We start from the raw sequence: 20,128 nt of genomic DNA, 5'->3' as shown, positions 1-20,128 counted from the left end.
ATACATTTAGACAAAAACTGTAAATGCACAAGAAGAAAAAAACAGCCCAAATGAAAGCAGTGCTTTTTATGTGTGTTATTTGTTCTACTCTCCTGCAGTATTGATAATGAGGATTTATTATGGCACGGTTGACAATGAATGTAAATGTCAAAGGCAAACAGTAAAAAATCAGACACCAACCCCTTTCCCTAGGTCTCTAATATCCAGGTTACACTATTGATCACCCCTGCTACTGTCTAACACCATGTGGTCTTAATGCTTTTCACTTTTAAGGTACATACATTTAGACAAAAACTGTATGAAAGCAGTGTTTTTTATGTGTGTTATTTGTTCAACTCCCCTGCAGTATTGATATTGAGGATTTATTATGGCACGGTTGACAATGAATGTAAATGTCAAAGGCAAACAGTAAAAAGTCAGACACCAACCCCTTTCCCTAGGTCTCTAATATCCAGGTTACACTATTGATCACCCCTGCTACTGTCTAACACCATGTGGGCTTAATGCTTTTCACTTTTTTAAAGTCTGTTTTACATAAATTTAGACAAAACTCTATGCACAAGAAAAGGCAGCTCGATTATTTGTCATAATTATTATGTCAAGTGAAAATAATAAAGCAGCCCAAATGAAAGCAGTGCTTTGTATGCCTGTTATTTAGTCCTACTCTCCTGCAGTATTGATAATGAGGATTTATTATGGCACAGGGTTGACAATGAATGTAAATGTCAAAGGCAAACAGTAAAAAGTCAGACACCAACCCCTTTCCCTAGGTCTCTAATATCCAGGTTACACTATTGATCACCCCTGCTACTGTCTAACACCATGTGGTCTTAATGCTTTTCACTTTTAAGGTACATACATTTAGACAAAAACTGTAAATGCACAAGAAGAAAAAAAACAGCCCAAATGAAAGCAGTGTTTTTTATGTGTGTTATTTGTTCTACTCTCCTGCAGTATTGATAATGAGGATTTATTATGGCACGGTTGACAATGAATGTAAATGTCAAAGGCAAACAGTAAAAAGTCAGACACCAACCCCTTTCCCTAGGTCTCTAATATCCAGGTTACACTATTGATCACCCCTGCTACTGTCTAACACCATGTGGGCTTAATGCTTTTCACTTTTAAGGTACATACATTTAGACAAAAACTGTATGAAAGCAGTGTTTTTTATGTGTGTTATTTGTTCAACTCCCCTGCAGTATTGATATTGAGGATTTATTATGGCATGGTTGACAATGAATGTAAATGTCAAAGGCAAACAGTAAAAAATCAGACACCAACCCCTTTCCCTAGGTCTCTAATATCCAGGTTACACTATTGATCACCCCTGCTACTGTCTAACACCATGTGGGCTTAATGCTTTTCACTTTTTTAAAGTCTGTTTTACATAAATTTAGACAAAACTCTATGCACAAGAAAAGGCAGCTCGATTATTTGTCATAATTATTATGTCAAGTAAAAATAATAAAGCAGCCCAAATGAAAGCAGTGCTTTTTATGCCTGTTATTCTGTTCCACTCTCCTGCAGTATTGATAATGAGGATTTATTATGGCACAGGGTTGACAATGAATGCAATGTGCATGCGTTAGTGGGAGGGATTATCCACCAAGTAGGGCAAGTGGCTGAGGGAGGCTAAGGACTGCAATTCCATCGAGCCTGGTTCATTTCAGTCATCCGCTCAGTTTGCACACAGACAGACAGACAGACAGAGGAGAGCACACTCAGCCGCTGCTGCTTTATCTCTCAAAGCTCTCTCTCCTCTTCCTCCTCCAAAACAAAAAAAACACACAAAAAGTACAAAATGGTAAAGTACATGCGACAGCACAGCAGCGAGCAGAAACCCGAGGAAGAAGAAGAGGTCCTGTGGGAGTCTGACGACGCGTCCGTGGACCAGCAGGGTGATTTGGGAGAATTGTCCGACTATTCTCTCAGCGACGTTTTCTACTCCAAATGCTCCGCAATGGACCGAATCGGCACTTTCATGAAGAACGTGCAGGTGCTGCTCGACGCGGCCAATTACATAGAAAATGTCGAGAAGAACAACGGAAGTAAGTAAACACAAAGCTATAGGAGCAGTAGTGCGAGAGAGAGGGGATATTATTAACACGTAATGCGCCGAGCAGACAACAATAGAGGCGACAAAAGACGCGCAGCGGACAGATGAGAGCTGGTCCAGCAGCAGCAGCAGCAGCAGCAGCCAATGATATTTCACCTGCTACTGCAAAAAACTGTAGTCAAATAGACCTCACACTTATTCAATAGTATCAATTGAAAAGAGGTTTGAAAATTGCATACATTTTTAATTCAGAATGAAACTGATTTTTATTGCAACAATCAGCTAAATCATCATGCTCCCATTAAAACTGCTTTTTTGCAGGCGTCATTGAACGCACCACTCCTTTAATATTTGCCTTGCATGTGTGCACATTTTGCTTAAATCATGTAGATGTTGTATGCACGTTTGAGACTCTTAATCTTTCGATTTCATCTTTTATCTCAGCTCATTTCTTATCCCATTAATAAATGTCGCATTCAGGGCCCTTTTGCATGTAGGACAAACTGGAGATTCTTTAGAGTTTCATTCCTCTTAAAACATTTTTGCAGCCCTCCTATCGTTTCCAGAAGAAGCAGCTGCTGCTTCCTTGTATGTGTTGTTCACATGGTTTCCACATGGAACAAATTGTAAAGTTGCCATTGGTCGGCACGCATGTTCCCAGCAGCGAGAGTCACTGCAGACAGCCAATCACACCGCAGGAAGCACGTCTGACGTCATATGTTACTGGGAAGGGAGGGTTCATGGGAACTGTAGGCGTTTTTTTTAAGCAACAGTGAGAAAACCAGAATAGAAATGTGTCTTATATAAAACTATACTGCATGTGTTGTATTGATATTAACATCTTCTAAGAAGGGTTATTGTCTATTTGACTCAGATTTTTAGTTTGATTCTGTGGATGTGTCGCCACCGGCCACATCAGGTCAAATAAGGTCACATGCATTTATGCAAATCCGTGAGCCCTCCTGAAGCCTTTTGCTTGTAGCACATTTGTAAAAAAAACTGTAATCCTCTTGTTCTTTTTTCATCACCAGAATGTGAGCATGGTTATGCTTCAACATACCCCGCAACCCAGACGGCACACCAACAGAAACAGCGGAAGTTCAAGAACAGGAAATTGGACAATATTCACAATAGGTAGGTTAAAAAAAGGACTAAATATAGATGTGATTGTTTGTCTTCATTAATGTGTGAATTACAAAAGACATTTTAAATCCTTCTTGATAATCAATCATTGTTAATAAAATCATTATTAACATCATATTGTCAGTATGGTATAGTAGAGCATGCAGTGCTGCAGGAATGAGTCCTCAAACCAGGAAATGAGGTAGCATTTTAGCACATCTGGTTCCCTCGTCTGGAAGTCAATGTTTTTTTTGAATGGGTTGTTATTTAGATGCCTGAAATAAGATCTGTGGTTTAACACAAGCTGAAGAGATTTTGACATTTTGTTCTACAATATAAAATGCATCAGTAAATATCCCACTCGTGAATTTTGAAGCCTTTATTATGTCTTAAAAAAGGCGGTTGCTAACAAGTGGCTAAATGAGTCTACAAAACGTCATCATGCCGACTCGTCCGCCTTTACAGCCTCGCTGCGTATACTCAAGTTCATTAGCTTTTTACTTCTGCCGATTGCATTTACGCTTCAAAAATCATAAAAGTGGTTTTCGATTGTGAAGATTATCTTGCTGAACAGAACGTGTAAGTATTATAAACATCTGTTTGCCACAGAGTTTATTTTCTGCGATAATCCAAAACCCAAAGGAAAAATCCCATTGGCTTTTTTGTCGAGAGAACCAGGGCGATGCTAACTTCCTGGTTGGACTACAAATATACATCATCCCTGCAGCACTCTATGTGTTGTATTTTGCATCATTTGCATCATTAAGACATGTCTAACAGTTTTGTTTACATATTTGTAATGTCAACAGATCAGCACACAATGAACTGGAAAAAAATAGGTGAGTAAAACAAGACTGAAGAGGTCATTTGTATGCACGTTTATGACAAAAACCGTCAGTACTGAAAGGTAAAGAATGCACAACGGGATGTTAAGAGACATGAAACAGGAACATGATGAGGAATATGAAATGTTATAACTGTAGGTAGTCCTCTATTGCCATCTTACTTACTAAGCAACTTTTGTTCTACATGCACAAAGTGTTAAAAGTGCACACAGAAAGAGGGAGAAAGACATTTCTTTAGCAAATGAGGTACACAGGGAGACTATCTCAAGAGCCAGCTGTCTCAAAATGGAGCTTCAAGCTGATAAACCACAAGCTTTCTCCATTCTGCCACGTTTGCATATCTTTGGTGTGTACCATTTCAAACCGAGATGGCCTATAAATCAGCTCATTATCATCACAGGACTTATAAAGAAATTAATTTTTATCAACAACTTGGACCTTCACCTATTGTGCACGACGGCAGCGTGCATTTTTGCAAGGCAAATAAAAAAAGGGAGGTGTAATGCAGCCTCAGTAGCAGCAGCACTGTTCCTGGAGGACATGCAGACATTTCCCCAGTCAGCAAACGGGAACCGTCTGTTTCCAGACAACAGGGCTCCTTCCTGAGAGATACTCAGCTGCAAAAATCTAACAGCAGCTTGCTTCTATTGCTCCAGGATGAGGCAGGCCTCTGCTTTGAGCAGGACACAAATGTCAGGACACGTTTATATTAAAAATTAAAAAAGGTCAGTTAATCAAAAAGCAAGCCATGTGTGTGTGAGAATCCTGCTTTGAGAAAGTGATGAGGAAAAAATGGCATCTTAAAGAGCATGTCGGGGCTATTTTATATTACAAAATGGTGGCCAATGCAGAGAGGAGAGATGACATCACGACTTGACCTACATTTTACTCCGGTTATTTGAAAGGAGAGTGAGTGTCCTTTGCCAGTTTCTGCATTCGTTCAGACCACAGGCCCCAGAGGCGTCGGTGGATCAGAAACAGTATTGAGCTGACCTCAGCAGCTTTTTAAATCTGGGGCCAGACAGATCCATACGTAACTGCAAAAGGAGTCAGATGGTGTGGCTAACTAGCAGAATGGATAAACAGATAAATCAAGTGCCTGAATATCTACATTGCTATTTTACATTGCTCATCACGCATGGATTAATGCCATCATAATTACAATTGATCAAATCGGGGGTTTGCCTTAACTATTACAACGCTAATCAAATTGGATAAGGAGGAAACATTATAATCTGACTTAATCAGGATCAGTGCAGAGGGACAATAATACATTAGTCTGGAAATTTCGTCCTTCTGTCATGTATAATTGTTGTATAATGTCTCTGAAGAGGAATGACCCGTCTCCATTGTGTCTCCTCCCACAGACGAGCACATCTCCGCCTGTGTTTGGAGAGGTTGAAGTCCCTCATCCCTCTGGGACCAGACTGCAGTCGGCACACCACACTGGGACTGCTCAACAAGGCCAAAACACATATCAAGGTGTGTAGTATGGTACCATCATGGGATTAAAAGGGCTAAATTCTGTTCATTTTGTGTGCTCTAAAGCGATGACGTAAACATATTTGCACACCCACTGCTTCTTTTTTACTCTTCTTTTACGCTTTAGCAGTGGTGGAAAGTACTGTACTTAAGTACAATTTTGAGGAACTTGTACTTTACCTGTGTATTTCCATTCTATGCTACTTTATACTTCTACTCCACTACATCTCAGAGGGAAATATTGTACTTTTTACTTCCCTACATTTATCTTACAGCTGTGGTTACTAGTTACTTTGATTTTTACAAACAAAACATATGATCAACTTATTAAATATAATGCATTGTTCTATGTTAAAGGCCCACATCCCTGTGAAAGCCCCTGAAGTCCCTATTTAAACAATCTGAAAGGGGCCATTTTGCATATTGGGGACTTTTACTTTTGCTACTGAAAGTATATTTTGGTGGTAAAACTCTAGTACTTTTACTCAAGTAGAATTTTGAATGCAGGTATTTAACTTGTAAATGAGTATTTTTACAGTTTGGTATTGATACTTTTGCTCAAGTAAAGGATCGCAGTACTTCTTCCACCACTGCTCTGGAGTAAAAAACTAGAAAATAGAGATCAACAGTACTACAGAGGATGACTTTGATGTACAAGGGGAGGCTCCTTCCACCCATTAGATCCCTATGTAAGACCCAATGTGAATCCATAGTGATGGTTTACAAAAGCCTTACCAGTCAATAGACTGATCCTGTTTTTATTTTTAGAATCCAAATTGTATTTTAGTCACTTAGCTCTCACTCTTGGTGGCCGACAGTCTCTGGTTTCTTCTCGAGGTACAAGCTGTGGTGATACTTTACTGTCCATCAGGTGTGATCACAGTGCAGCTCCGCTGTCTACAGAGGCAGCTCAATATTTAGACTGAAATTAGTTTAAACTTTGATATTCTATACATTCCTAGGTGCGTTAGTTATAGACATAATAGAGTGCTGCAGGGATGACGTATTTTTGTCGGCCAACCAGGAAGTTAGCATCACCCCGGGGTCCCTCGACAAAAAGACAATGGGATATTTTCATTGGGTTTTGGATTATTGCAGAAAATAAGCTCTGTGGCAAACACGAGTTTAAGATATTTACACGTTTTGTTCAGCAAGATAATCTTCACAAATGAACACCACTTTTATGATTTGAGAAGTATGAATGCAATCACCAGAAGTAAAAAGCTAACGTTGGGCTATAAACGAACTACACTACGGTCGCATGAGCGCGAGTATACACAACGAGGCTGTAAAGGCGGACGAGTCGGGGTGATGATGTTTAGTAGTCTCATTTAGCCACTTGTTAGCAACCGCCTTTTTTAAGACACGTAAAAGCTTCAAAATTCACAAGTGGGATATTTACTGATGTATTTTATATCGTAGAACAAAACATTCAAATCTCTTCAGCTTGTGTTAAACACAGACCTTATTTCAGGCATCTAACTAAAAACTAATTAAAAAAACATTGAATTCCAGATGAGAGAACCGGAAGTGCTAAAATGCTAACTCATTTCCGGGTTTTAGGACTCATTCCTGCGGCACTCTATTAGACATAACAGCGCTCATACTTGATTTGTACTCATGGTATAAACGGTCTGGATTTTCTACTGCTTCTTTGAGCTTTTTGGCTCAGTTCCAATGTCTAATATAAAGGTTAAAGGTACAGTGTGTAGGATTTGGTGGCATCTAGTGGTGTGGTTGCAGATTGCAACCAGATGAGTACCCCTCCGTTCACAAAACTGCGGCAGTTGAGCCGCCGAGTGCAAAACCATGGTAACGCTGTTCACCTTGCTCAGAGGCCATCCTCACCTTAATAACACAATCTTCGGAAAAAACGGAAGTCAGACGGCAGCTGGCGGTACCACAGTTTTGTACCCTGCGGCGCACGTTCTCACAGTTTTACAATCGTGTCCGAGAACTACGGTGGCCTTCAATACCATTCTGTGTTACTGTAGAAACATGGTGCAGCAACATGGCAGACGCCATGAAGAGGACCTTCTTCCTATGTAGATATGAAGGGTTCATTCTAAGCTAAGGAAAACACGATTCTTATTTTCAGGTGATAATACACTACTGAAAACATACGATAGTTATGGATATTATATTACATTTCTGTTAATAGATTCCCCGACATGTTACACACTGTTCTTCTAAGGACAGCACACACATAATTTATGGCAAACTGACACCAGTTTGGTGCTAAACTGTCACTCACTCTCCTCACATTAGAAGTGCTTAAATGAGATATTGACTATGTACAGCAACAGAGAAGTTGGAGGTTTTCCCCAGGCACTTCCGTACAGTCAGTTTCCTCAGAACCATTAGATGGATTGCACTTTAAGGCACTTTGGCCGCAGCAATAGGCCTTATGGTTGCTGCTTGTTTATTTCTTCCCCTTTGAACAAATCTCTCTTTGGCTGTTGCCAGGACTGCCCTTTGTAGGACTTTGAGCCTTGTTGTGTCTTTGATAAGGTCATGTGTCTTTCACACCACAGGATAATGTCAATAATATACTGACCATTAGTCTTAAGAGCACCAGATCTGTCCTGTTGTTAGAGCTACCTGCCTGAATGGGCCACTCATAGGCTGTAGATAAGAAGTGAACGTATTCACCATGACATCACCCATTGGTTTGTGGACTAACGTTTTTGAACTGAAGCCTCAAGTTCAGCATTTTGGCCGATAGAGACCATAAACTCATGTTTACAGTGTTTACTGAGGTGAAAAAATAAAGTGAGAAGTAGGGTAATTTTTTCAAACTTCTATACAATCAAACTTCTTTTTGCAACCAGAGGAAGTCATCCCCTGCTGGCTATTAGAAAGAATGCAAGTTTAAGGCACTACTACTACTACTATTGGATTTTCTTGAGCCCAGTCTGTGCAGGCTCCAGCAGTGTGGGGAGCCGTTGAGAGATGATCGAGGACTGCAATATGAAAGCAATCCTGGCAACAATCTGCGGGAGTATATTAAAGCGGTGGGGGGAATGGATAAAGTACCTACTGTATGATGTCAACTGTCGACTCTGTAACGTGCCTGTTTAAAGTCTAGGAAATGTGACCCCTGAATGCTGCTGTGTTGTATTTTTGGAACCAGAGGTTGTGTAGGAGTGTATGTAAAAAGAGTGGAGCAGGTGTAGGCAGCATGAAGCCCACGGCTTGCAGGAAGCAAACATTTAAAAAAAAAAAAAACCTGTATTGTGTGACAGGAAAAGCATGAATATGTGCTCCTCTCACTTGCATCACTGTACCAAACTCCATTCAAATTTGACTGCATTTTGGATCATACAAGCCTCTTCAAAACATCGCTCTGTGCCTTCATGCACAGATCTCCCGTATGGTGCAGTAATTTAGAGAATCAACATGGGAGACATTAGAGGAAATGAACCGTGCATGGCAACTGATACAATACAGCATGTGTTACTGTGAAATACTACAATATGTCTTTTTTTTTAATTGAATCAGTAAATCAGTATTCATTTTATAAATATCTCTATTTGTCAGACATTTTTGCAACTTATAATTAGTCTTTATTTGTGTTGGTATATACAGCTGTACAAACACCACAACAGTGGCTTATGTTTTTTTTCCACCAGCAGTAAATCTTTATAGTAGCATGAATCATTTTTATATTTATGGCACGATCAGATGTGATGATTGGTGTGAAGTGATTGGATTAATGAGGTTCATAGTGCATCTTTGGTTATTTGTTAGCTTGTTAGACATTTAAAGGAGTAGTGTGTAACAATAAGGGGGACCTATTGGCAGAAATGGAGTGTAATATTAATTATTGTTATTAATATGTATGTTTTCTTTAGTGTATAATCACCTGATAATAAGATAATCGTGTTTTCATTCCTTTAGAATGAGCCGTTTATATCTACATAGGGAGCGGGTCCCTTCTCCATGTTGCACCGCCATGTTTCTATAGTAGCCCAGAGCGGACAAACCAAACTTAACGTTAACGTTTCCTGCTTGAGCCGGAGTCTATAACGTGACTCACTCCCATTGCCGCCGTCTCTCTCTCTCTCTTGCTTCACCACTCACTCACACCATGTACACACACACTACGCACTGGCTCTGCTCCAAATGGCTCTACAGAGGGCCATTTGCTTTTTCTCGTCAGCCAGCGTAGCTCTCCATCACGCTTGGCACACGGGAGAGACTTCCCTTGGTTGCAATCTCGTCACCTCACCGCTATATACCGTCAGATCCTACACACTGGAACTTTAAGTGAGTGGTTTGAAAAGCACTGTCAAGCTTAAACAAATAAATTAGAGCCAAGACGGCAAAGAATGAGTGTTTCTTCTAAACACAGGACAAGACGACCTTTATATCAATTTGTATACCCCATAAAGCAATTACTCTGCCTTTTGCATCCAGTCATCTTTCACTTATATCCACCTCACACAGAGACACCAGCTATTCCTCTGGAATCCAAACCAGCAAATTACTATGACTAGTGACAACTAACATATTAACATCACCTCACTGCCCAGAAGTTTGCCATCCTTTCATGCATATACTATGTTAATCACAAGGAACATGTAGAGATGTAGTCATAACTGTGTGGTGATTCAATGCTAAATAATTCATGTAAACACCAATGTGGCTCATTGGATCCACACACATACTGGTCGTCTTGATTATCTTTGCATAACAACAACACAATAATTATGAATTTTTCTCTTATTCAGAAACTTGAAGAGGCGGACCGGAGGAGTGTGCACCAGCTGGAGAACTTAGAGCGGGAGCAGAGGCACCTGCAGAGGCAGCTATCCCAGCTGCAGCCTCATGGAGATAGGGAGAGGGTCCGTACGGACAGCCAGGGATCCCATATGGACTCAGACCGCTCAGAGTCTGACAGAGGTCAGTATCTGAATCAAAGCCTTCTTCCAAGGGAAAACTTTCTATCATTAGTTTATCCCCATATTCACTTCACAAGCACAATTTCAAACATTTGGACTTACACGATTCAGGTAATTAATCTGTATTCATTTGTTTTTTTGTGCAGAGGAGATCGAAGTTGACGTGGAAAGCACTGAGTTCTCCCATGGAGAAATGGACAGTGTAAGCACCAGTGGTGCAAGTGACCTGGATGACCACAGCAGCCGGCAGAGCACAGCCAGCGACGAGGGCTACTCCACATGCAGTCTAAAACTGGCCTTCTCTGCTTAAAAAGCACCAGCCTATACTTTCACTTTTCAGCTGCAGTCTTTTATGGCTTTCACCTTTCAAAAAAGTACCAGCCTACAGCTCCATTTTCCCTTTGCAGTTTAGGTTAACCGACTTCAGAAGAAGAACCAGCCTCGATCCCACACCTTTTACCTGACTAATGAAACTCCACCCTGAGAACCAGCCTTAAGTTCAACTCAGCGTAAAAGTTTAAAATGTCTCCTTCCAAAAGCCAAGGCGGCGGGCTCCTCTACTATCAGTCTGAAACATTTTACAAAACAGCCTCAAATTGAAACTTCTCTGGCAATATACAGTTTCCTCCTTTTTCAGAGTTGACTTAACCAATCACCTGAATGTCCCTTAACTCATTACCAGCTTGAATCAGCCATACCTGCACTCAATACTGACCCTGTAGAGGACCCATGATTGCACCAGTGTCCAACACTCAAGGGGGAACTCTACATTTAGTCAACTTGATCCTCTGAAACCAGCAAAAAACACTAAAAACCCAATACCAGCTAGAAGCTCACCATTGGGAACGTTTGCTCCATTTGCCTTGTGATAACATTGCCCCTTTTCTTTGGATAAGATATCCAGACGGCACTTCTTGTCAATGTACAAGCCAGTGGCAAGGGCTACAATGTCTGCATTCCAAAATGTTTATTACACTCTTATAACCTCTGCTTTAGGACCCACAACCATCACTGATCCACGTGGCGTCCCTTCTCCTGACTGAAATACAAGTCGTATCCAAACAGGTGGTGCAGTCCACCCTTGTTATTCTAATTTATTTTGCATATTATTATAGTATTTATTTTTGGTATATTTAATTTTACTGTAGCTAGGTTTTGGTCATGCTTGAAAGAAGAAAAAAGAAATTGTTTTTTTTTTATGTTTACCAAATTACTTGACATGAAACTAACCCCAACAGAGGCATTTGCAGTGCTAAAAGTTTAATGCATTACTCAACGTTTGGTTGAAAGAATGACACATCTCTTTCATACTGTGCACAAACCCATTTTATTTAGACAGTAATAGTAAGCTATCCCGCACTTGTCCAAGCACAAGGCTGAAAGCAATAAAGCGTCTAGTTTTTATCATATCTTTAATGTTGGCTGTGTTTGGCACACTATTCTGTCCGTCCAACACCAAAATTGCTAGTTTTCCACTTGCTCCAGTAGTGGTATCAGTTTTAATATTCAACAGTAAACATGATTGTAATTGATTTTTGAAAAAAAGCTATGGTGCATGTGTATTGAATGTAGCTTGTCTAATCATGTTGTAATGTGCTTTGGATTGACAAGTCTTAAAAAAAATGTCTGTAGCATGAACAACATAAATACTACAGAATACTAATTTTGGTTTATACTTCAATGTTTAATACTGTATCTTTTATGTATTGTAGCAGAAACTGAACAAGTTGAAATTTGGAGACTTCCCATTAATAATTCAATGTATATTTGACACATAAGAATTGCACTGCTGACCTGTTAGAATCCATGAAACCAAATAAGACATTTCAATATGACCATTTATCTGCATTCTTCTGGTCCAAGTCCTAAGGAGATCACCACCAAATTGTGTCTTAACATGGATATACGACTATTGCACAAAGTTCCTTGTTACAGGTCTTTTCCCCCCCAAACCTGTTTGGGAAACTATAAAATGCACTATGAAAAAGACTTTTGTTAAGGAAGTATGTCAAAGCACACCCCAGAATGTTTTCTCTTGTGCTTAATCAGCCATCCAAGGTGACTTTTTTGCAAAACGTGCTGCTGGTCCCCTGCTAGTACTCTGTTACAGTTCCTGATAACTGTCCCTGGAATCTTAATAAACCTCTACCACCCAGACATAAATCAATGTTGTCTTTTTTTTTGTTAGGTCTACCATTATTGCTCAAATAATCGACATGGGTGTCTTGTATTAGAATATAATCTTTAAACAAGTATCACATAAATCGATCAAGTCTGTAGTTAACAGCGTCCATTAAGAAGTCCAACATGTCAAACAAAAAAAACTGACTTTAATTGCGTTTAAATTGGGTTTGTATTGACAGTTGCAGCATGCTGCTGGATTTATGAATATTGCTACAAATCTTTACTGCCACCTACAGGACCTGACAGAGCCACAATGAAAAAAATATGTATAAACAGTCACAATGAGGTGGAGGCAGTTATTTAAAAAACTGAAAACAAAACAATGTTTATTTCACTGTTATATACACAAATTAAAACGTAAATTCAGCCATGTCAAATCAACACCATTATTGACGTTCAGACTCCCCCCACAGTGGGTCAGTGTTTAAAATCCAGCTTCAAAGTTACAAAAACCAAATCCGCGGGTGTATATTCATACTCATCTTAGCAGGTATTTGGCCTCAGTGGAACCTGGACACAAACTCTACAGCTTTTCTACAACACCACTTCCCGTTTTTACATAACAGGTGACTTTGTTCCAGTGTGGGGAAAATCCCCTCCGTTTGAATTTTTTTTGTTGTTGTACCTACATAATATATAAGAAAACTACATCAATAGTTCAAACAATGGTGTGCAAGCAATACCTTTCTTTACTTGGGAAACGTAAATCTTGTATAAACACAATGGAAAGCACTGATACAGCTGGTATACAGTGTATTATTATATACAGAATATATCAGGTCATTGTGGCATAAGATGTCTGACATTGTATTTTGACGTGTCATGGTACTGGGTCATTGGCTTGTCTGCGATACCACATGTTCCCACTCCCACCTTTCCGTTGACGCTTTCTGGAGATGCAAATATGCTCCTCTTTACCTAAAGAAACACAAACAGAAAAGCCATCATTAATGATTCAACATATACAACAATGGATTATTGGATAACTTTTACTATATACAATAGACACAATATACCCTACCTATCTTTCCACAGCAATTCATGGACAGTGTGCAACTAGTTTCAAATTACCTAGCCCTTCAGTCCTGTACCACGCTGCAGTATGCAATGCAGAGTGAAGGACAAGGGCTGGATGAGCCACTGGGTGAAATGGCTCAAATACTGTTCTGATGTCTGGCACCTTTTTTTTACTATTTTTTAATCAAATTTCTAGTGCTGTCAATCGATTGACATATTTAATCGCGATTAATCACATGATTGTATATAGTTCATCACACATTTTTAACTGTTCAAAATGTACTTTAAAGGGAGATTTGTTAAGTAATTAATACTCTTATCAACATGGGAGTGGGCAAATATGCTTGCTTTATGCAAATGTATGCATATATGTATTATTTGAAATCAATTAACAACACAAAACAATGACAAATATTGTCCAGAAATCCTCACAGGTACTGCATTTAGCATGAAAAATCAAAACTCAAGCCCAACAGGCACCAACAGCTGTCAGTGTGTCAGTGTGCTGACTTGACTATGACTTGCCCCAAACTGCATGTGATTATCATAAAGTGGGCATGTCTGTAAAGGGGAGACTCGTGGGTACCCATAGAACCCATTTTCATTCACATATCTTGAGGTCAGAGGTCAAGGGACCCCTTTGAAAATGGCCATGACATTTTTTTCTCGCCAAAATTTAGCATAAGTTTGAAGTATTTTTTAGCCTCCTTCACGTCGAGCTAGTTGGTTGGTACCAATGGATTCCTTAGGTTTTTCTAGTTTCATATGATATCATTATTTTCACAACTGAACCCACTACAACCTAAAAATCGCAAGTTGCGTTAATGCGTTTAAGAGATCAGTGGCGTTAAAAGGAATTTGCGTTAATGTTATTAGCGTTGTAACTTTGACAGCCCAACAAGTATCACATCATGTTCATTTGAAGAGATCCATGCAACAAAAGTAATTCTTTGTTAAATTGATGTACTTAATTTTGATGCTAGAAAGCATAAAGGGGGCAGACATCTACATTAAATAACCATTGTCCGTTGCACCATAGGTTTCCCAGCACTCTCAAATAAATTCAGGTACAAGATTCAGGTCCAAGTACCTGTCCTTTCTTGTTCTTTGAGTAGGCTTTGTTGTTGAACATTTGCCACTTTGACTTTTGTTCCTCCCTCTCTTGCTCCAATTCCTTCATCCTCGCGACCTTCTTCTGGGCTTTCTTCTTCTTGTACTCTCTCTGCTCTGCTATTTGCTCTTTCCTAGAAAAACAGACAAGGAAGAGAAACATTTAAACCCCGTCGGTGATAGACAAATAAAATCACAAACATGATATAACAAATATAAATAGTGATTCCAACATGCAGTATAACATCAAGGAAAACTGCATTAATGGAACCACAGGACCATAAACTAAATATATGCAGCTATGGTATTGTATAAACTGAACTATTATATATGAACTGTTTATGTTAAGGAAATCTATGTTTAAAGAGCACACAGTAGGGGTCTCATTCCTTTGTATGTGCATAGAAATGAGCTTTATTTGTGTAGAAAGATGACACAGGGTGCTCATTTTTATATCAGTCAACTAGAGAAATAAAAAAGTCAACATAGGAACTGTTGGTGTTGCATACTAAATGTTTATTTGGGGTTATAGGGTGCAGATGTAATTTCCAAAGAGCAAGGACTAATAAAGCTAGGTATTATAGATGTCTGTATGATTCTGAAACTGCACTGCAAATTTGTTAACTCAAAGTTTACAGGCTCTGGTTTTGGTGGATAGTTTAAGAGATGTTTCCACAATCCCCACAATGTTTTCTGTGTTTAAATATCAAATTCAGGTACCAATCAAAAATCAGCATGGGATTTATTTGATCAACCAGGCCTGGAAATGGTTTGTTTTGATGTCTATATGAAGGTGATAGCTGCCAATAATCTACTGTGAAGCTACTCCATCACAACACAGTAGAGTGTTTACTGAATACTGCTCCAATCACTGGTGCTAATTTTCTAGAATTATAGTCATACAATTTAAAAAGGGAGCTTTTCACAATTATATACCTATATATATATTAGATCTACAAGGTAACTAATCAAAAAAATAGGTGGCAGTTGCACAGTGTAATGCGAATTCCAATATTTTCCTTGAAATATGAATAAGCAGCAGGATATAAGCAAAAGTTTATGTGTATGCACATTAAGTGAGTGAGACATACAAGTTTCTTGTCCATACCTTGATTTTGGCTTTAGATTCCCATCCTCGTCCGAACGTTTCCCCTCCTCTACGGCTTTGAGGTTCTGCAGAGGAATCACTTCAGCGTTCCCGTACCCAGCGAAGGTAACAGCTGCAGTGCCGTTCTCTCGGTCTATTTCCTCAATCTCAGCCTCATACACCCTGCCAAAGAATCACGTCTGTAAGCAGGTGAGTACGAGCCGAATACTCAAGCTCTACTTCATATGCAACGTTTAAACCAATATACACAACTTAATGATAAGTAAATCAGTGCAATATGTGACTATAGGATATTCTTTGATTGGATTGGATTTTCTGTGGTAATTTGCGTCAAGTATATACATTTTCCACAAAGTTACTTTTGCTCCCCTTTAAGTCAAACATGCATGAAACTGAAATTACAGCTGCTTGTCTATGCACTTGTTTTGGGCAAATACATTGAGGGGGGAAAAAACCTAGTCCTTATTTAAAAAGGTACAGTCGTCGCTTTGAACAAATATGATTAAAAAAAAGTTATTTTAATAAAACGTCTCTATATCCTGACAGTGTGTATGAGACAGGTAATCTGAAAAAAAAAAATCATATTCCTCTGTGTCTGTTGAAATGTAATTGTAAAATTTAGTTTTTGGCAAGAAACATGAGGCGGATCATCTGGAATTAATAATAAATTCGCAAAAATGTGTATCCAAACGGTAATTAAAAGTGTATGTTTAAGTACATGTGATTTATTGTTTTGTTTTTGTATGTCAATATCTAACTGGGTATCAAAAAATCATGGAATTTCACTAGCATTGACTACTACATTTCTGGTATTGTGACATCTTTAGTCACAACGCATGTTAATGTTTGCTATGAAAATAAAAGCTTACCGCAAGCTTGTATCGACACATTTGCCAAGGAGCTATTTTATCCTCACCCCCATTAAAGAAAAAAAAACCTCTTTGGATCTACACGATACACGTGGATGACTTATTTTGAATTCAAAAAAGGGAATTTTGCCAAAAAGCGACTAGTTTGCGGGTATGCAATAACTACATGTCAATTGAATGGGAAATATACAATTTTTGCGCTATTAGAAAGATTGACTGACAGCTCCTGAATTATCAGCCACTGTGAAATAACGTCAAGACACAGAAAAAAATTTTTACGGGTTGCGGTGTGGATAATGTGGGTTAGGGTAATTTCTCAGTGGGTGAAATATTTTTTATATTGTGCAAAAATAAGCAGCAAAAATATGGTTTCATCTCAAGGGACAAAATTCACTTATTATCTTACATTATATTTAGTAAGATACTGTTGTCCATACGATTGACATACAAATGACAATCCTATGGACCAAAGATAAACAAATAACATGGATGAACACAGCCTAATCCATTAAACCACTCCAATTCAGATTAAGAACTCAAATTGTAGTGCTACAAGGCATGCAGTTGCATGTAATGTTTTCATTAGAAGAGGCTGGTGATACTCACTGTCCGTCCTGATTCCACACAGCCAAACAGCTGTCCCCTACTTTCCAGCCATGCTTCAGGGGTACTGTGTCTGAGCCATTGGTACTGGAAGCACTTTCAGCGGGCTGTGAGGTCAGCAAGTCTTTTGTCAAATCTATGACTTCCTGTAGAAGAAATGCAATCAAACATTCACGTTTATTTTATAAGATAAGATGAACCTTTTGTAGTGGCATTCCTTCTGAATCCCAAAAATAAGCCACAAACGAGCTGTAGGCACAGTAACTTCAGTCTGACGCGAATGACAGGAGATGTAATCCAGTTTAAAACGTTTACTGAAAAAAGTTAGATATTACATATTGTCACACGGTAGAAAAACTATGTGCTCCCATGTCTAAGCAGCTCTCTGCCTCCTAACTCTAATGCACACTCACTCTCTCACTATATTAAAGGGAGTCTAAATCATCAAAATAAAATATACATGCATTTGTCTCTTTACCTTTTTAAACATTATCTAAGTCAGCTACAATAACTAGAAATTATTAATTTTAACTTATATTCACACATTGTGGCTCTTACGCCTTTATTAATCCCCGGAGGGAAATTCAGGGGTCAAAAGCAGCAACATCAGCAAACAGAGTGAAACACAGGAGAGGTAAAGGTATACAAAAATTATAAAAACAATAATAGATATAAAAGATACAGAGTGAAGGGGTGAACATAGTGTGTACGGTTTCAATAAATACATGTAATATGTACATATGTGCGGTCTATAAAGTGGTATATAGGATGTATAGTGTAAAGTAAGTGTAAAGTGCGTCAGTGGTTAGAGTCCAGGATGGTTGCAGATAATGCATGTTTAAAGTTTATGTTTCTATTGTAGTTGCAAAATCAGAAATAACATATTTAAAATTTTAAACGATATTTTAGTTTAGAGCAAAACATTTCAATGCTTTAATTAAGTGACATTTAGTTGGGTGGTTAAATATAACAATAAGGTACTCAGTTGCTTATAACAAATGAAATTATTACAGCCTTTATTTGTGCAAATCACTTAAATACATCACATTCACACCCACCTGTAAGTCTTTCTGTAGTTTCAGGAGGTCTTCATTGTCTTGGTCGGTAGATAAGGCGACTTCTACTTGCTGTAGCTGCGCTTTGTAGCTGCTCAGCTGTTTCACCAAGTCGTCCGACATCTGTGTTCACAACAAAACAGAGATGTTAGGTCAACTTAGCTCAGCTGGATTAGCACCTAGCAACATAAACATCGTAAATCAGCACACTATCTTACATTAGCAGTCATCTAAATCACACTAATTACTTGTGTAGTGTATTGAATGTAACTCAACATGTAACGTTAAAAGGAAACACATTATATAACGTCAACATTCATTTAGCTTGAGGCTAACGAGGTTAGCATCATCCCTCGGCCCTGTTTCGTCGACGTAGATGTTACGTACGTCGGTTAACGTTTCGCCTAGCAACGAGGGGGCAACCGCAATAAGAGAGAGCTGGTGTGTAATCTTACCTCAGTATAAATGCTCCTGATTGATAAATACCGCAAGCATTCAGGTCTCAAGTCGACGATTTGACCAAAACCAGGCAGCTGAAAAGAACAGTTTCCTTCCTACCGGACACAAATAGACAACCGGAAGTGACCGCGAGTTAAGATCTCGCGATAACAAGTGAGATCAGCTCAAGCACAAAGAAGAGCGGCTCGTTAGCGCCCCCAGCGGCACCCTGGAGGTATTACAGCGGCACCCTGGAGGTATTACAGCGGCACCCTGGAGGTATTACAGCGGCACCCTGGAGGTATAACTGTGGATGTATAACTATAGTAGATTCAGTCTGCTGTTAATTTTCCCATACTGGTATGTATTAGCTATAATTAACTTCCAAGTGTGGGACACTACTGTCTGTAATGCGACTATAGTAGTGTCCCACACTACTATAGTCGCATTACAGACAGTATAGTGTCCCACTTTACTGTCTCTAATAGTAGTGTGGGACACTACTATAGTCGCATTACAGACTATAGTAGTGTCCCACATTACTGTCTCTAATAGTAGTGTGGGACACTACTATAGTCGCATTAGAGACAGTAGTGTCCCATCCTACTATAGTCGCATTAGAGACAGTAGTGTGGGACACTACTATAGTCGCATTTGAGACAGTAGTGTCCCACACTACTGTCTCTAATAGTAGTGTGGGACACTACTATAGTCGCATTAGAGACAGTAGTGTCCCACACTACTATAGTCACATTAGAGACAATAGTGTCCCACACTACTGTCTCTAATAGTAGTGTGGGACACTACTATAGTCGCATTAGAGACAGTAGTGTCCCACACTACTATAGTCACATTAGAGACAGTAGTGTCCCACACTACTGTCTCTAATAGTAGTGTGGGACACTACTATAGTCGCATTAGAGACAGTAGTGTCCCACACTACTATAGTCACATTAGAGACAATAGTGTCCCACACTACTGTCTCTAATAGTAGTGTGGGACACTACTGTCTCTAATGCGACTATAGTAGTGCGGGACGCTACTATTAGAGAAAGTAGTGTCCGACAATACTGTCTCTAATAGCAGTGTCCCACACTACTATAGTTGCATTAAGGCAGGAGTGTCCCACACTACTGTCTTTAATAGTAGTGTGGGACACTACTATAGTCGCATTAGAGACAGTAGTGTCCCACAATACTGTCTCTAATAGTAGTGTCCCACACTACTATAGTCACATTAGAGACAGTAGTGTCCCACACTACTGTCTCTATTGGAGTGTGGGACACTACTATAGTCGCATTAGAGACAGTAGTGTCCCACACTACTATTAGA

The 20,128-nt window shown here is 39.2% G+C and overlaps 2 protein-coding genes across 2 annotated transcripts; one reads left to right on the top strand and one right to left on the bottom strand.

Annotated features, from left to right (window-relative positions):
• The first annotated feature begins 1,576 nt into the window (after window positions 1-1,576).
• On the top strand, window positions 1,577-12,569 carry LOC119495821 (max-interacting protein 1-like). Its single transcript, XM_037782649.1, has 6 exons — window positions 1,577-2,051; window positions 3,091-3,193; window positions 3,991-4,020; window positions 5,394-5,508; window positions 10,242-10,413; window positions 10,559-12,569. The coding sequence occupies exons 1-6, from the start codon at window positions 1,805-1,807 to the stop codon at window positions 10,720-10,722; spliced, it is 831 nt and encodes a 276-aa protein (XP_037638577.1). The 5' UTR covers window positions 1,577-1,804; the 3' UTR covers window positions 10,723-12,569.
• A 153-nt stretch (window positions 12,570-12,722) lies between these two features.
• On the bottom strand, window positions 12,723-18,974 carry smndc1 (survival motor neuron domain containing 1). The gene is made up of 6 exons (XM_037782650.1): window positions 18,814-18,974; window positions 18,362-18,481; window positions 17,307-17,449; window positions 15,832-15,993; window positions 14,704-14,857; window positions 12,723-13,514 (listed from the first exon to the last, which is right to left on the bottom strand). The coding sequence occupies exons 2-6, from the start codon at window positions 18,479-18,481 to the stop codon at window positions 13,377-13,379; spliced, it is 717 nt and encodes a 238-aa protein (XP_037638578.1). The 5' UTR covers window positions 18,814-18,974; the 3' UTR covers window positions 12,723-13,376.
• Window positions 18,975-20,128: the final 1,154 nt, after the last annotated feature.

This window comes from Sebastes umbrosus, chromosome 10, assembly GCF_015220745.1.
Source record: "Sebastes umbrosus isolate fSebUmb1 chromosome 10, fSebUmb1.pri, whole genome shotgun sequence".
In the NCBI taxonomy this organism is placed as follows: domain Eukaryota; kingdom Metazoa; phylum Chordata; class Actinopteri; order Perciformes; family Sebastidae; genus Sebastes; species Sebastes umbrosus.
Note: the sequence above shows the minus strand (reverse complement) of the source record. Positions and strands in the feature narration are given on the sequence as shown.

Coding starts and splice junctions, on each gene's coding strand:
- LOC119495821 (XM_037782649.1), top strand. CDS start 1,805: ATGGTAAAGTACATGCGACAGCACAGCAGCGAGCAGAAACCCGAGGAA. Junction 2,052..3,090: donor TGTCGAGAAGAACAACGGAA/GTAAGTAAACAC, acceptor TTTCATCACCAG/AATGTGAGCATGGTTATGCT. Junction 3,194..3,990: donor TTGGACAATATTCACAATAG/GTAGGTTAAAAA, acceptor TAATGTCAACAG/ATCAGCACACAATGAACTGG.
- smndc1 (XM_037782650.1), bottom strand. CDS start 18,481: ATGTCGGACGACTTGGTGAAACAGCTGAGCAGCTACAAAGCGCAGCTA. Junction 17,450..18,361: donor AACTACAGAAAGACTTACAG/GTGGGTGTGAAT, acceptor TTTCTTCTACAG/GAAGTCATAGATTTGACAAA. Junction 13,515..14,703: donor CAAAGAACAAGAAAGGACAG/GTACTTGGACCT, acceptor GTGTTTCTTTAG/GTAAAGAGGAGCATATTTGC.